Below are 16,995 nucleotides of genomic sequence, written 5' to 3'. Positions count from 1 at the left end.
AATGAAAAGACAGGAACAAAGAGACATCAAAAGAAGGAAAGAGGAAAGTAAAAATATGAGACATGACTAATGGGAAATATATATTTTTTAAAGATGCAAGAGAAGAATAAAAGAGTTTCTGTTTTTGACATTTGGTTGGATGTAAAAACTGAATCACTAACAGAGGTGTGGGGCCTAGTACACAGACATCTCTAGGGTGAATGAATGAGCTAACCATGAGAATGAATCCCGAGAGAAACACCAACACAACCAGGGTTCTAGTGAGCATCCCCAGAACTGAATGACCCTATCACATTAGCACATTTAAGCCTGATGCCCAGCCTTTGCAAAAGGTTTATCATCCCACTCACAGATGAAGAAACAAAGGTTCAGAATGTTAAAGTTTGTCAAAGGTCACAACTAGTGACAGAAGTGGGATTTGAATTCATGTTGGATTCTAAAATCTATGCAATTTACTATGCCAGAATGTTTACCAGGCAGAAGGGATCACACTAAAGACAACAGAGAAAAAACTCAAGGCAACCAAGGCATGTTTGTCATAGGTCTTGAAAAAAATACAGAGAAACATTATTCAAACTATTCACAGTAGTCAAAACTAGAGACCATTTTTGTTTATCTGTTTTGTTAGATTAAAATACAAGAATCCCTCATTTCCTTAATCTGTTCAATTCTTAAGTTCTACATGGCAATATGGAGAATAAATACCCAGTATCTCATACAGACCTGGACAAATTCAATAATTAGTATTCCAATTTTTTAAATGCCAGGAGTGTAAACTCTAGAAACCAATACATATCGTAAATTTTAAATCAAGATAAATCGTGACCCAGGTCGGGTAGCTCAGTTGGTTACAGCGTTATCCCCATATGCCAAGGTTGCAGGTCTGATCCCCCCGTCAGGGTACATACAAGAATCAAATAATGAATGCATAAATAAGTCGAACAACAAATCGATGTTTCTTTCTCTCTAAAATCAATTTTTTAAAAAGAGATAAATCTTAAATCAAGCATTCACATAACATACAAGAGTACTTTTAACTAACCTTCACTCATGCCTTCTTCCCTGTCACCATGAGATCGAAATTTCTCTATACTCTGGCATCCCAACAGTTTGGTATTACTAGTCTGTCCCCTCAAAGGAAACATGCCACATGTGAGGTCCAGTGTATATCTTTCTTCACAGTACTCTAACCCCTGAAAAATAAAATGTACAAAAATCTGTATCTTAATAGGGTTCTAAGGAAAAAGTCATTATAAAATTAAATGTTGTCTAAATTTAAAGATTTTTCACACAAAGAAAACCAAAAAAAAGTTAAACCCTCAAGAGAATGTATCACTGAAAGGAGCTCTAAAATCTTATATGGCACAAAATATTTATCAAATAAAAGGCTAGTTTTAGTCTCAAAAATAATCACCAATAAATTTTCTAAAGCTGTTATCAAACATGGGAACCTTCATATACTACTAGTTGGAGTGTAAACTAGACTAACCATTGAAATTATATATACATGTACTCTAGGCCAGCAAATCTACTCCTGTGTTCTCAATGAAAATCTTGCTCTAGAATAGTTCTTAAATTTTCTTTGATCATCAATTTAAGAATCTGACAAAAGCTATGAAACTTCCCCCAAAATGCATAAGCATAGAAATGTCACCCATAACTCAGGGCCTCCTGGATTCCCATCCCTATACCCTCAAACACTAGGTTTAGAAAGCCTGTTCTAGAGAATGGAATGTGAGGATTGACCAAATATGGCTATTCGAATCACCCCACTATTTCCTCAAGAATTTGCCAGAAAAATAGTCATATGAAATTACTTTTCCTGGGTACCATTTAGGTCACAAGCTTCAGTTCTGTCCAATTTCCTCATTTTAGAGGAAAATGATACCTCGAGTGCTAACAATGCTACCTTTGGTAAAACAGCTGATTTCCTAATCCTTGATCTAATACTCATTCCATTATATTATGAATACAGTACTAACCTAAATACAAGACTAACTTTTCAATATCTTAGTATCTTAAAACAAAGACTTAAAATAGGTGAAAAATGAACAGAATGGTAATATGAAGCCATATTACCATTACCATTTACCTCATATAAGATTTGTCCTGATGCCAAACATCTTCTATCACCGAAGGCCAGCTGAAGCAGATGCAAGCTCAACACATCGCCTTCGCTGAAAGAGAGATTAGTTTTTTCTTTTGTGTTTCCTACTGTCAATGTAGCCTTCATACAATATTGAGTGCACATGATAAAACTAAGGTCCCTGTGAAGAATTCCCTTTTATTTGGTTTTCACAAAATGCAGTCCTTTGAAACAGAACTGATTTTTAATTTTTTTATTCCAGTTAAGCGATGGTGTTTGTATGCTTTAGGAGACACCTTCTGTAGAGACTCTAACTCCCAGTTATAGTACACTTAGTACACTTTAGTATGCAACAGGTATGCTTTAGTTAGGCATATGGCCGCCTAAAATATACTCATTTCCTAGCTTCTGTAGGCCCAGTAGGTACAGAAGGCCCAAGTTCTGGCCAACGGGGTGTAAACAGAACTAGCCCACGGCAGCTACGGAAAACAGTCCTGAAGGTTTCCGGTTCTGCTCCTTGTCCTTCGCTCCTGCTTCCTGGCCTAATCCCTCATTTTGTTACGCTTCTGCATAAAATGAAGATGCTGCCCCCTCCTTCCTTCCCACGGAGCCTTCACAGGCACATTCCCCAATGCTGCTGGCCCACATTACACTTGGATGAATGGAAATATGAATTTGACTCAAATGAGGGGCATCTCAATAGCTGTCTATATATTTTCATTTCAACTTTTCTCCAGCATTGACCAATTTCAAAAACTGCAAATCATTTTTTCATTCATTGCCTTATTACTACAATGTAAGATTAAGACAAAACCTCAAGTAGCAACATCTAACACCAAAACCCAAATTGTCCACAACTCAGGAACATAAAACCTAAGGTAGAAGAAGAGGACTTGTGAAGAGAAAGTACTGGAATCAATGAGTTGTCAAGATCATGGCATTTATATCACAAACTTTAATTTCATTGGTCATCAAAGAAAGAATACCTAAGAAAAATAAAAGAAAATAAATACTTAATATTGTTCTAGCACTGGAAATGAACAAGCTTAACCAGTTAGAAATTAAATTGAAAAGAAAGCTTTGTCACTAGTTGTAGTTACAAAAAATTAGAGCTTATCACAGACAGGAAAATTAACCAAATTAACCCTAAAAATATACTGCAAAAGGCAAGCAGGACTAGAAAACAGAGTAGGGATAAAAATGAGAGAGGCATACAAAACAAAGAGGAAAAAGGAATGAGGTTATAAAAGAGGAAATATATTCTTATGAGAGAAGACAGAAAGCCATTAAAATTGCCCATGGTAATAAGAGGTTGCGTGCTCACCTGAATTGGCTTACTCCTTGAAATACTGTTAAGCAAGCACAATTTCTCCTCACTGATATCTGAGAAGTGCCTTAACATGTAGAAATAATCATTTAACTTTTTAAATCATTTCAATTACCACTCACTAATTCACTGAATTCTGCTGCTTTCACTAAAGAGACAACGTAGTACAAAGTACAAAGCTTTAAAAAAGAAATAAACTGCTACTCCATTTTCAACAAATATTTTTAAAAACCACATGTATTACACTTACCTATCTTGTGTAGACTGAACAGCCCATAGGTAACAGCAATTTCGAGGATCATTCTCAGGTTCTTGAAAAGTAACAGCATATACAGGAACCCTTCCACCTTCCAATTGTGTGTAGTATCTGTAAGAGGCATAAAATTAGTATACTTCATACTTTTAAATTATAACTACATGGAAAAAAAGGTGCCTCAATGTAAAAATTTGAGTTAGAGAAACTACTGTCTCTACAACCATCCTCAAAAGTACGAAGGGTAGCCCTGGCTGGTGTGACTCGAGAGATTAGAGTGTCAGCCTGCACACCAAAGGGTCTTGGGTTTGATTACAAGGGCATGTACCTCTGTTGCAGGTTTGACCCCGGGGCCCCCTTCCACTCTCTCAAAAAAAAAAAAAAAAAATCAATGGAAAAAATATCCTCGGGTGAGGATTAACCAAAAAAAAAAACCCCACAAAAAACCTAACCAAAAAAAAAAAAACCTACAGGGTACAAGACATCAAGACAATGGGCACCCATCCCCCAAGTAGAACTGGGAAGGGTTAAAATTACTAAAGCACATGCATACATGTATGTGTGAACTAGTCCTTCCAGTACATATAAATGTGTGCCGCTATGTACTGCTCCCCAATAAGAGGTTCTCATAAAGAGATGAGGTACTGCCACAACACTCCATTTCAGCTGCATGGGTTTAAGTCAGTTTCCTCACTACCACGGCAAAATGAGTTAAGTCTGAAGAGTTCTCCCTAAAAAGCATAATTAGCCAAAACATGATATAGTACTAGAGAAAACAACGTAGAAGCCAGATTCTCTAGGTCCTCAGGAGCAATTCAAAGACCAGAGCTGGTAAAAAGATATCAGCAAAGTGAGCTACTAGAGAATAGCATCAGCGGAACTTTGCAGAAAAATGTGACTTTGAGGAAGGGCAAAGATAGTCAGCGTTTACCTAAGGTTGGGACTTGTAATATCTTAATATTACCAAAGAACCCAACAGGAAGGAATGGGCCTAGCTACAGATGAAGGAGTTTTCTTATTTTCTGCTAATCTTTTCCCGTCACTTAAAACTTGGTAAATAGGTATCAATTTGTTGGCAAGACTATCTAACAGCAGAAAGTTGGAAGGGTGACTATTTTGTTGACTCATTTTCAAGATAAATTACTCAAGATAGCTGTCCAGTATAACTTGAAAAAAATGAAGAGACAAATTGGCATTTACTTAACTCTTGAGAGAGATTAAATTAAAAACCTGTAATGCCTGTTTGCTACCTCCCTCAATAAAGGGCTAATCCCTCAGCAATTTTAATAGCATGGAAGTATCAATATAATTATATTTGGAAGAAGTTTTTCACAGCATAACGATTTTAAAATACAGTATTTTATAACTGACTTTTTTTAAAAAGCCTTTTTCTGTCAACTGAGAACCACTACTTTACACATATGGTAATGAAGAATAGTACTTCTGAAAGAATTCACACTATACAAATATGTAGTTTATCTGAATCAACCTAAATTCATGTGTTAAGTCATTCCTTTATTATATCATCATTTAATACAATGAAAAATTATTCAGTTACTCAATCATTAATCTATCCTACCTTTTTCTCTTTAAGCTAATTTTTACATATTAATAGAGTACAAGTTACATTCAGAGAGAAACTACCAAAAATCAAATCAGAGAAAAAAGTTATACTTACTCTCTTTTCATGCTTTTCATATTCCAGAGTGCTAGATAGCCATCAGAAAAACCTACAGCAAGCTGATTTGTCTTGTTTATGTAACTAAGAGTTGAAACAGCTGTTCCTGATGGGCTTACTAATTGAAAACAGAGATGGCGTCCTTCTTCTATAGCACGTTCTCTGATGTGTGGTACTTCAGCTGGGATACCAGCTATCACTTCAAGGTCTAAAAATAAAAGTGAGATAAACTATGAAACAGCATAAAAACAAATGTGTCACCCATTATGCAAGCAGAAACTGAAGACCACTGGGTAAATCAAAGTAAGATTAGTGATAACGTATGCTAAAGTATGAAGTAGTCACCCATATCTACTTAAATGCTGTAATTTTCAAAATACATTTAATTATGTAATTTTAACTCAAATATACCCTTTGGAAAAATGGCTGGTTTCAGGTCTGGGTCAGAAAACATAAGCCTAGCACATCTTAGTGTGAGAAATTTAGAAAATTATCCAGGCCTAAGAGGGATTTGTCAGACTACATGAACATTTGAATCAAAAACCAATAATAATAAATGACCTGTAACTAATACAAAATAATAATGTAAATTTTAATTGAAAAATAAAATTTTTTAAATGAAATGAATGAAACACATTAAGTATGTAAAACCTCATGAGTTCCTGCCCTCCTCACCTACAAAAGACCTTACTGAATCACTGGAAATAACTGGGTACCAGCTTCTTACCCTGAAAATTAGTACTTAAATAGTCGCGGTCCGGGCACATGCCCGGGTTGCGGGCTCGAATCCCAGTTGGGGGTGTGCAGGAGGCAGCAGATCAATGACTCATCATTGATGTTTCTCTCTCTCTCTCCCTCTCCTTTCCTCTCTGAAATCAATAAAGATATATTTAAAAAAAAAAAAAAGGAAAAGAAATAGTAAGCATTTTTTGTAAAAACTGTATTTCAGGTTAAACAAATAGCCCTAACGAGGAAATTCTTTAGATTAACAGAATTTTAAATCATCACTTTTGAGGCCCCAAATGAGAGAGATTTAGGCAACAATCTCAATGGATGAAACAACTGATTTAGAGTAAGGTTTTTCAACCTTAGCTCTACTGACATTTTGGATAACATAATGATTTGCTGTTGGGGGCTGTCTTGTGCACTGTAGGATGTTAAGCAGCATCCCCGACCTTTGCCTTCTAGATGTCAGTAGCAACATCTGCCTCCAGTAGTGACAATCAAAAATGTCTCCAGACATTTCAAAAATTTACTGCCCGTTGAGAACCACTGCATTTAGATTGTTTGAGAGAAACAAAGGTTGGTGGGAAACTTTAAATAGGAAGAGGAAGGATCATGCTGTCATCATCTGAACCCACTGATCACTAAACGTGAAACGAGATGCCATGTGCATCCTGATGTGATACAGTATGAAATACCAGCACTTCTGAAGTATCCTTGCCAAATGTTAAGTTTGAATCAGAGAGAACTTACATTTGCGCAGAAAACACAAAATGTAAATGATACCACATGAAACACACAGATAATTTCAAAATGTGGGAGAATTATACAGGATAACTTCTTCAGCAAGTCACTGGTGCTAAAAATTAAAAAGGAGAGGAGACGACTGCTTTACCTTCAAGGAAACATGAGAGGTGTCAAGTGTAATGTGGGGACCTTGTCTAGATCCTTATTCAAACAATCTAAATGCAAAAAAGATGCTTTGGAGACAATCAAAGAAATCTTATTAGACTGTACTATCGATTTCAACCTTTTTCATCTCATGGCACACATAAACTAATTACTAAAATCCTGTGGCACGCCCAAAAATATATTTTTTGCTGATTTGACAAAAAAAAGGTATGATTTTGATTCATTCACACTGGACAGCTACTGTTGTATTGGCTTTTGTCATTTTTTTATTTGACAATCTAAGGGAAAAGAGGTGAGTGCCCTTGACTAGTCACGTATTGCATGTTTTAAAAATTCTTGGGGCATACCAGTTGAAAATCGCTGTACCAAGGAATTAATGTTAGGAGTGGTTATGACATCATGATTATGTAGTAAAATAACTATTATTTGCTTTGAATTAATGCAGAGGAAACGGGAAGGGTAATGAAAGAAAATGAACACACATACAGTAAATTTTAAAAACTAAGTTGAATTTAGTTGATGGGTATGTGTGAATTCTTATATTTTTTTACCTACTTGAACATGACAGGAATCTTTAATAAAAAAGAAAAATATTCAGGCCTGTATAATGATATAACTGTTGTGCAAGGACAGATTCCCTCAATGCTATTATGAGGGCGTTAAATCATATCCCTTTGTTCTTGAAGTTACCCTCCTGGTCCATTCTGTTTCTATTTTTCCAGAGAATAGCAGCAAATGATTAAATTTTGCCAAAATAAGTACTTCAGACAATGAAATACTGTAAACTTATTCAAGAAAATAAGGTAGACTTTACATATACAGATGTGGAAGAATATGTAAGAAATACCGTTACGTTTGAGAAAATTGCAGAACAGTATTTATGGTATGATAAATGTTAGGAATTTCATTTTCTTTATGTGTATTTCAATAAAGTCTAAATATTTGTAGTCATAAGTTACTTTTTTAAACAAAAAATAAATTTTGCATTGAACCCCAAAACTCATTTTGTGTGCTGTAAAATTTAATGGCTTCATAACTCTGAAATGGTTCTGACCTCTGATCACAATCCAGAGTTTAATTATAAAATTATCCTTGTGCTAAATTCAACTATTGATTGTTGATTTCTAAAATAAAGGATGTTTTAAATCTATTTTGATCTGAAGAGTTTTAATTATGATACAAGCATTTTAATTAGCCTTACACCTATAATATCATATACAAAACACACTCTAGAACACAACTTCAAGACTATTTAATTCCTTTATCAATCTTCTATAAAAGAGCCATTAAGCCATTTCTAATATTCTACAAATTCATTTTTAGTTAATTCTTTTTGCTAATCAATTCTTTTCATTCAAACTTTACCCAGGATTTTATTAATCATGCGAAAAAAAAATTTTCTTAAGTGTGCAAGTAGTCATTTATTTCTTCCAAATCAAATTTTTTCAGGTCTTATTTTACAGATTTAAATTTAGTTCAAGTGGCTAAGTTTCTCAGTCAACTTCTACTCAAATTTTTACCGCCTGCTATTTTATTACATACTGACAATTATTATTAGTTATGCTTATTATACATTGAGATAAATACTGATCATATGTTGTATATGTTATATACTGATCTGCAATATTACAGAATTGCTTTAAAAATCAAGGTCCTCAAAGGTCAAATGGTCCTTTCCTGAAACACACTTTTTTCTTTTTAAACCCTTAACCGAGGATATGTTTTTACTGTTTTTTGGGGGGGGTGGATGAGAGAGAGAGAGAGACATCAATGTGTGAGAAACATCTATCAGTTGCCTTCCATACTCACCCAACAGGGGATGAAACCCGAAGCCTAGGTATGTGCCCTGACTGGGAACAGAGCCCACCACCTTTTGGTGTAGTAGATGGGATGACGCGCTAACCAACTGAGCCACCTGGCCAGGGCCACGCAAGGTTTTAAGTTAGTTCTCCTCCCTACATAAACCAATCGAGGGTCCCATAAATTAAAAAAACAAAAACCTAAAAGCACTTGATAAAGAGTAAATTTATTAATATAAACATTAGTATTAAATAGAAAAAATTGGATTTCTTTTTTAAAAAATTTTAGTTCTATTTTGGGATCTTATTTTGTGAGGTAAGACTTTCAATCACTCTGTTATTTCCTAATAAACTGTCTTGTCTTACCACAGGAACATAAATAGCACGCCAAAACACTAAGCTAGATCCCACATGAGTAAATAATAAAATCTTTATAAGGTTCAAGATTTTATACTTTTAGCCCTTCACTGTCATTTGCTTGATATTATGCAAGTGTATATCTGAAAACAAATACATCAATATCCCTCTCTTTCAGTACCTACTTTAGTATATGAACACTTCAGCAATAAAAGACTAACATGCAAAAAGTATCCAGTGCCCAAAACATTAAAACAATCGGTCCAAACAATAAAATATACATTAAAAAGTTTCTATATGAAATTTTTTTACTTTTAAAAAAAATCAATCCCTATCAGAATATTCAGGTGCTCAATTTTTGGTTTCAAGCAAAGAATGACTAATTTACCTGATGCCTCTAATTCATTCTGACTACATGATAAGTCATCAAGACACAGGTCAATAAGAAGGACCTGTCCAACATTAGTTACCACAGCTGCCACACCAAAAAGCCATCGTAAACTTGGGTGCAAATGCTGAGTGCTTGCACTGGCTCCTCCATGATTAATTATAGGTTCAATAGCTGTTACCTAGAAAGGAGAATATATGATTTGCTTTACTTAAACAAAGTGAGAAAGTACAATTAAAACCTAATAAATTTTTAGCTTAAAGCAGGTTATGAGGTTTAACATTTTCACACATTTTCTAATATAAAATCATAAATCTGCATTTCATACTTGTGAATCTAAATAACATAATGAAATCTTTCAATATAATAGGAATTACACTTTTATTTCAATACATAAAAATCATGCAGTTGAAATAACTGATGTTTACTGAGAACTTAATATATGCCAGACACTGTGCTAACTGGTCCATTTAAATGTTCATGATAACCCTTTGATACTGGACTATAATTATACCTGTTTAAAGATGCAACACCCAGAAGCTTAGAAAGGTTAGCTGAGTTATTCAAGTGACACATTCATTAAACATATAATTCAAACCTAGACTTTTCTCTTTAGAGCTCTTAACCAGCTACTCTATCATTATATAGCCTCTTCTCTTAACAGTAAAAATAAATCATTCCAAAAACATTTACTTTTTTTTTTTTTAAATCTTCACTTGAGGACCTTTTTTCCACTGTTTTTCACAGAAAGTGGAAGGGGAGGAGAAAGAGAGAGAGAAACATTGATGTGAGAGAGACACATCGATTGGTTGCTTCCTACACGAGCCCTGACCAGGGCTGGGGATGGAGCCTGCAACAGAGGCCTGTGCCCTTGGCTGGAATCGAACCTGGAACCCTTCAGTCCTTGGCTCTAACCAATGAGCCAAGCCAGCTAGGGCAGTTTACTTTTTTCTTTAAAGTCCTGTTTATGCCTTAAAGCCGTAGAGGTATAACGGTCTTTAAAAGGGCTATAATTTATAATGTATACATTTTTATATATATCTAAGTGCATACTTTTTTTCACACCAAATATAGAAAGAATTCTACTCTCCCATGACTTTATATTTGTGGGTGTGTGTGCACCTGTAAATGTACACAGGTTCTCATCATGTATGAAAGAGCAGCAATAAACCTGCTAAAGATAAACCAAATTCAAAGTACTGCTATAATTACTACTGGCTAAGATGTCTGGCATATGGAGGACATACAGGTACTAGAGTTAACCTTAAATAATAACAAAGACATGTTTTTCACATTGCTCCAAGGTATGCAGTTGACTCGTGAACAACTCAGGTTTGAACTACACAGGTCCACTGACACATGGACTTGTTTTTTCATAGTACATACAGTACTATAAATGTATTTTCTCTTCGTGATTTTCTTTTTTTCTCTAGCTTACTTTATTGTAAAAATATAATATATAATACATATAACATACAAAGTATGTGTTAATTTTATCAGTAAGACTTCTAGTCAACAGAAGGCTATTAAGTTTTAGGGGAGTCAAAAGTTATATGCAGATTTTCAACTGTGCCAAGGCAGGGATCAGTGCCTTAACCCATGCACTGTTCAAAGGTCAACAGTAGTCTCAAACAAAACAGGAAAAAAAAGCCATAGGAATAAATATTTTTATTTTGAAATTTTAAATGAAAAATAACACACTTCTATAAAAGTGGACCAATTAGAAGTATATACGTTTACCTCAATGAATTTTCACTAAGTAAACAAAGCTTTATCACCATACCCAGCAGGGGTTCAGTTCTGAAAACAGAATGCCCACATATCTTAAGCAGTACCTACCCTTCCAGGAAGAACAACTGCTTTAACCACTCTTGATATACCCAGGTCATAAAGACAGAGAACACTCCCTTCTGCATCTTCCAATCCGATTAATAATCCGGTTCTCTTCTGCCAAGAGAATTCTTTCACAGCAAGGATTATAGGTGACTCGTCACTCACTCCACTGAATCTATACGCAGACAATCGCTCTCCTGTTAAAGAGTTTACTACCTCAAGTTGTGGACCACAAGTCAAGTAAGCAAGTCCATTCTTCCCTAGAAGAAAAAAAAGCAAAAATGTTGCTTATTTTAATATTGTATGTACATAACAAAACTAAAAGCTTTTACATATGTAACATATAGTTCATTATATAAAACTTTACGTTATCTCCAAATTGAAATCTAAACGTTTGTAAAACAGAATGGCCCTCAAATTAGTAAAATAAATTGAACTACTACCACAATAATAAAGTAACCATTCAGTAAAGGCACCATGCTATGTGATTAAATACATCATCTCATTTATTCCTTGTCATACCTCAATACAGATATAAAGCAACTCAACTTTCATGCAGTTCAATAACTTGCCCAAAGCCAAGCAGCTACAAATACCAGAGCTAGAAGTGGATACCAAGTCTAATTCCAAAGCCCGTACTTTAACTACATTATACCCTAAGAGTTAAACTAGGTGTTATAAAATGTAACACACGACTCTATTCCAGAACAGTTCAAAATCTGAGAAGACAAGACATAATCAGCATAACAAAAGGAAATATTAGAAGTCCTTCTTGGTCCCTTACTAGTCACATTTGGATTTTACCCTGCATGCAATGTAAAGTAACTTGAGGGTATTAAGCAGGACAGTGACAACCTGATTTATGTTTTTAAATGTTACTCCAGCTGCTAAGCAGAGAATGGACAATAAAGGGGAAGCACGGAGAGGAAGTAGGAAGATGATACCTATGCTTGGCTGGCGGCCAATAATAGAGAAAAGTTGACTGACTGAAGGTTCATCTTAGAGGCAGAACTAAAAGGACCTGCTTGCTGATGAGTAAGATACAGGAGGTGAGTGAAACAGAATCAAGAACAGACCCGGAATTTTCCTGAGCTGCTAGAGGGACAGTGGTAACTTTTACTACATCTGTGATGTCTCTCATGCATCTAAGTAGATGTAGTCGGATATGCTAGATTATAGCTAAGGAGAGGCTATATAGTTTAAGGAAATAGCTAGGCACATTGGGGACATAGAAGGCATGGGTTCAAAGCTCATTTTTGCCACCTGCTATCTGTGTAACTAAGATCAAGTTATTTCACCTATTTGATTCTCAGATACATAGAACAGTAACTACTTACAAGTCTAATATTTATCTCAATGAAAAGTTGTTATAGTGCCCTGGCTTATACTAAGTATTGTTCCTACTTTTAATATTCAAGAGAATAGCACTGCAAATAGTCTTCCCTCCTAGGAATGAGTGCTGTGATATCTATTTCCAGAAAAGTCTTCTGCAGCCCTAGCCGGTGTAGCTCAGTTGGTTGAGCATTGTCCTGTGCACTAAAAGGTCACCAGTTCAATTCCTGGTCAAAGCATATGCTCAGGTTGAGGGTTGGATCCCTAGCGGGAGACAGCAGATAGATACTCCTCTGTTTCTCTCTCTCCCTCCCCCTTCCTCTCTCTAAAATCAATAAAAACATTTTTTAAAAAGTATTCTGCAGTACCTTTCACTAGACTGAAATTCCTAACTTAGTAGCTTCTTTGGTGTGTGGCTTTCTGCTGTATTATAGAATCCAAACCATGTATTTTAGATCTTGTTCAAATTAACAGAACTATGAAACTAAGATTTTTCTGAATATTTTTCTCACCCAGGGCCCTAAAAATCAGAATTTTTCTACTCCCAAGACTGCTAGGTTCTAATCCAAACTCACCAGTAACACTAATTATAAAACCAGCTGTGTATTATTTCTACTTTCCAAATGCAGATACTCAATACTAAAAGATATAAAATATATGGTATTTTTAATTAAAAAAAAAATAAACTATACTCCTCCACAGTCACTGAAAATGTGTTCTAGAGTATAGAGACGCTATTACATATGTAGTTGTAGATGTTATGTATTTATCTAAGACCGCTCTAACCAGGATATGCTTTTTTCTCATCCACGTTAAAGAAATTGCAATAGATGCTTATTACTTATCTTAAAAATCAATCAAATTAGTAAATTTTCAGCAACATTACTTTACCTGCAGCAAACTTTCCACGAAGTACAGATTCTAATGTTATTTCATCTTCTCCAAGGGCTTCAATAGTCACTTCTGGGAACTGTAGAAGACCACTCGTCACTTGTGCTGTTAACTCTTGCATACTTTCACTGCAAATATTTAGAAAAGATATATTTCTACTATAATACACTTGATTATCTCTAACCAGAAAAAAAGAAAAAAAACACACAAAAATAAAATCTATAAAAATACATATTAATGTGCTTCTGAGTCTGAGGTATTCTCTCCCAAGAAAATATTTCCCAAGCAGACTTAGGAGAATAAAGATTCATTAAGCCAGATGTCCCAAGGATATGTATGATTCCCTAGATTCTTTGAAAACCGGTTCAATGCAATTAATCTAATTGCCTATCTGACTCAAAGATCACTTCACACACAAAACATACTAATATATACTTTAGAAAAGTTACTGCTATGGTAAAAAGGAAAAAAATCCATTTAAAAATGTCCAAATTCACAGTAACCTCAGAAACTGAGTTTGGCACATATCTTTAACTAGATAGGAAAAAAATCTAAAATTATCTTTCATTTCCAATATATAGACGACTAGATTCCCTGAATGATCCTCCCATTGTAAACAACCAAAAATGATTAAAAATATCCAAGTATTGCCCGGGTGGGCATGGCTCAGCAGTTGAGCATCAACCTAGGATCCAGGCAATCGGGGTTCGATTCCCAGTCAGGGCACATGCCGGGTTGCGGGCTCCATACCCAGTCGGGGGCATGCAGGAGGCAGCCGATCAACGACTCTCTCATCATTGATGTTTCTCTCTCTCTCTCCCTCTCCTTTCCTCTCTCTGAAATCAATAAAGATATATTTAAAATAAAAAAAATCCAAGTATCTTTTTCAATGATTACTGACTTGACAAAGACAAAAATGGAGAGAGAGTAGGAATTTTGGAAGACAAGTAAGCTGGCTTGGGCCTTGAGGATAAGCTACCAAATCCAGTCCAGATGATCCCCCCAAAGTAGAACCATTTCAAGAGTTCTTTGGACTTTTATCTTCAAAAGTAGCCAATTAATGCCCAGGCCAGTGTTGCTCAGTTGTTAGAGCGTAGGTCCCAAGCACCCATGAGTCTCAGGTTTGATTCCCGGTCAAAAACACACACCTGGGTTGCAGGTTCGATCCCCAGCCCTGGTTGATCCCCAGCCCTGGTTGGGGCACATGTGGGAGGCAACCAATCGATGTCTCTCTCGAGCTCTCCCTCCCACTCTCTCTAAAAAGCAATGGAAAAAATATCCTCAAGTGAGGATTAACAACAAATTAGCCAATTAATTCAAGTGACAATGAGTTTATCCCAGAAAATCTTGGGCAGTTAGTGAAATTAGGGTATAATTAAGGACATTCAGAACACCACAGCTTAGGTAATCTAGGTATTACTCCAGTATTGGCTGGACTGCAGTGATTGTAAATTGAAGGTAATTAACATGTATATACTCATTTGTGGAAAACAGGTGCTCAGCCTAGAAAACATTTCTGAGTGGAATTGTTAAGTCAATGTAAAAACAAACAAAAAAACAGCCCTGGACAGTTTGCTTAGTGATTAGAGCGCCGGCCAAGGACTGAAGGGTCCCAGGTTCGATTCCAGCCAAGGGCTCATACGTAGGTTGTAGACTCAATCCCCGGCCCCAGTTGGGGCATGTGCAAGAGGCAATCAAAGAATGTCTCTCTCACATCGATGTTTCTCTCCCCGCCGTCCCCCCTTCCACTCTCTCTCAAAAGCAATGGAAAAACTGTGCACGGGTGAGAATTAAAAAAAACACACAAAACAACAACAAAATACATTGACATACTACTACACAACTGAATTCACCTATAATTTTGGCCTAAATACAGAACACTGACAACATCAAATGCTGTGAAGATGTGGACCAACAGGAACTCTCATTCATTGCTGGTGGCAATACAAAATGGTACCTCCACTTTGGAAAACAGTTTGTCAGTTTTTTACAAAACTAAACAGATTCTTACCATATGATCCAACAATCACACTCCTTGGTATTTATCCAAAGAATCTGAAAACATGTCTACACAAAAACTTGCACACAGATGTATATAACAGCTTTACTCATAATTATCAAACCCTGGAAACAACCAACACATCCTTCTGTAAGTGAATGAATAAACAGTGGTATAATCCATACAATGACTCCTCAGTGCTTTAAAAAAATTGGTCAAGCCATTAAAAGACATGGAGGATACTTATTTATTTTTTAAAATATGGTTTTATTGATTTTTAGAGAGAGGAAGGGAGAGGGATAGAGATAGAAACATCAATGAGAAAGATTGATTGGCTGCCTCCTGCACACCCCCTACTGGGGATCAAGCGCACAACCAGGGCATGTGCCCTGACAAACTGACCTCACGGTTGGGTTGACACTCAACCACTGAGCTGCATTGGCCAGGCAGACATGGAGGATATTTAAATGCATATTACTAAGTGAAAAAAGCCCATCTGAAAAGGTTACATACTTCATGATTCCAACTACGACATTATGAAAAAGGCAAAACTATGGAAACAGTAAAAAGATCAGTGGTTGCCACGGGTTAGCAGAGAGGGAGGGAAGAATCTACACACAAAATTTCTAGGGCAGTGATACTACTCTGATACTGTAATGGTGGATACAGGCCATTATACATTTGCCCAAACCCACAGAATATACACCACCAAGAGTAAACCCTAATGTAAACAATGGACTTTGGATGGTAATGATGTATCAATGTAGTTTCACCAACTGTTTTAATCTGGTGTGGAGTATGGATGGTGGGGGGAAGCTATGCATGAGTGGAAGCAGTGAAGGTACTGGAAATATCTGTACCTTCCATTCACTTTTGCTGTGTACCTAAAACTGCTGTTAGGTACTCAATATTGGGCCCAACTTATTTTTAAGTACACTACGTTGTTTCAGTACTAAGAAAAACAAAATTTGCAAAATTACTAGGAAAAATATTAATACAGAAAACCATGTCACTTCTGTGTGAAATGCACACCCTCAAAAGCAGTTGAATTCCACTACAGAAAATAAAACTTGTACAATAATTATACTGCAACATATACTGAGCAAAAATTTCTACAAAACATTTTGTATGTGTATTTTTCTTCTTGACTCAAAATGACAGTTATGATTTAAATGTAAACAGTGGACCCAGAAAATTCCACCCTTTTAACAGTTGATCTTTCAAACTTAATTCAAACATCTATTAATCACCAAGTACTTTTAAACCATTGTACTGGAAAAGGAATGCAGGGGCAGAAAGATCACCTACTTCCTAACCTCAGGGAGTTACACATTAAAATATACACATACCCATTAAAATATCAGGCACAAATAAATGCTACAATAGAGGTATATATGCTGTGAGATTCCAGGGAAGA

General features: G+C 35.7%; 1 protein-coding gene across 2 annotated transcripts in view; it reads right to left on the bottom strand.

Annotated features, from left to right (window-relative positions):
* The window catches only part of AHCTF1 (AT-hook containing transcription factor 1), a 56,945-nt gene that overhangs the window by 38,160 nt on the left and 1,790 nt on the right, over window positions 1-16,995 (bottom strand). The window contains exons 2-8 of one of the 2 annotated variants that reach the window (XM_081123772.1): window positions 13,580-13,707; window positions 11,363-11,616; window positions 9,524-9,704; window positions 5,345-5,552; window positions 3,664-3,780; window positions 2,093-2,177; window positions 1,043-1,193 (exon numbers count right to left, since the gene is read on the bottom strand). In XM_081123772.1, the coding sequence (XP_080979898.1) occupies window positions 1,043-1,193; window positions 2,093-2,177; window positions 3,664-3,780; window positions 5,345-5,552; window positions 9,524-9,704; window positions 11,363-11,616; window positions 13,580-13,700 (1,117 nt within the window). In that variant the 5' untranslated portion in view covers window positions 13,701-13,707. Of the gene's footprint in view, window positions 1-1,042; window positions 1,194-2,092; window positions 2,178-3,663; window positions 3,781-5,344; window positions 5,553-9,523; window positions 9,705-11,362; window positions 11,617-13,579; window positions 13,708-16,995 lie in introns of those variants that run through there. The other variant, XM_081123773.1, reaches the window with a different exon arrangement.

The sequence above is a fragment of the Miniopterus schreibersii genome, assembly GCF_964146895.1.
Source record: "Miniopterus schreibersii genome assembly, chromosome: 21".
In the NCBI taxonomy this organism is placed as follows: Eukaryota; Metazoa; Chordata; class Mammalia; order Chiroptera; family Miniopteridae; genus Miniopterus; species Miniopterus schreibersii.
The sequence above is the reverse complement of the archived record's forward strand: the minus strand, read 5'-3'. Positions and strand labels throughout refer to the sequence as shown.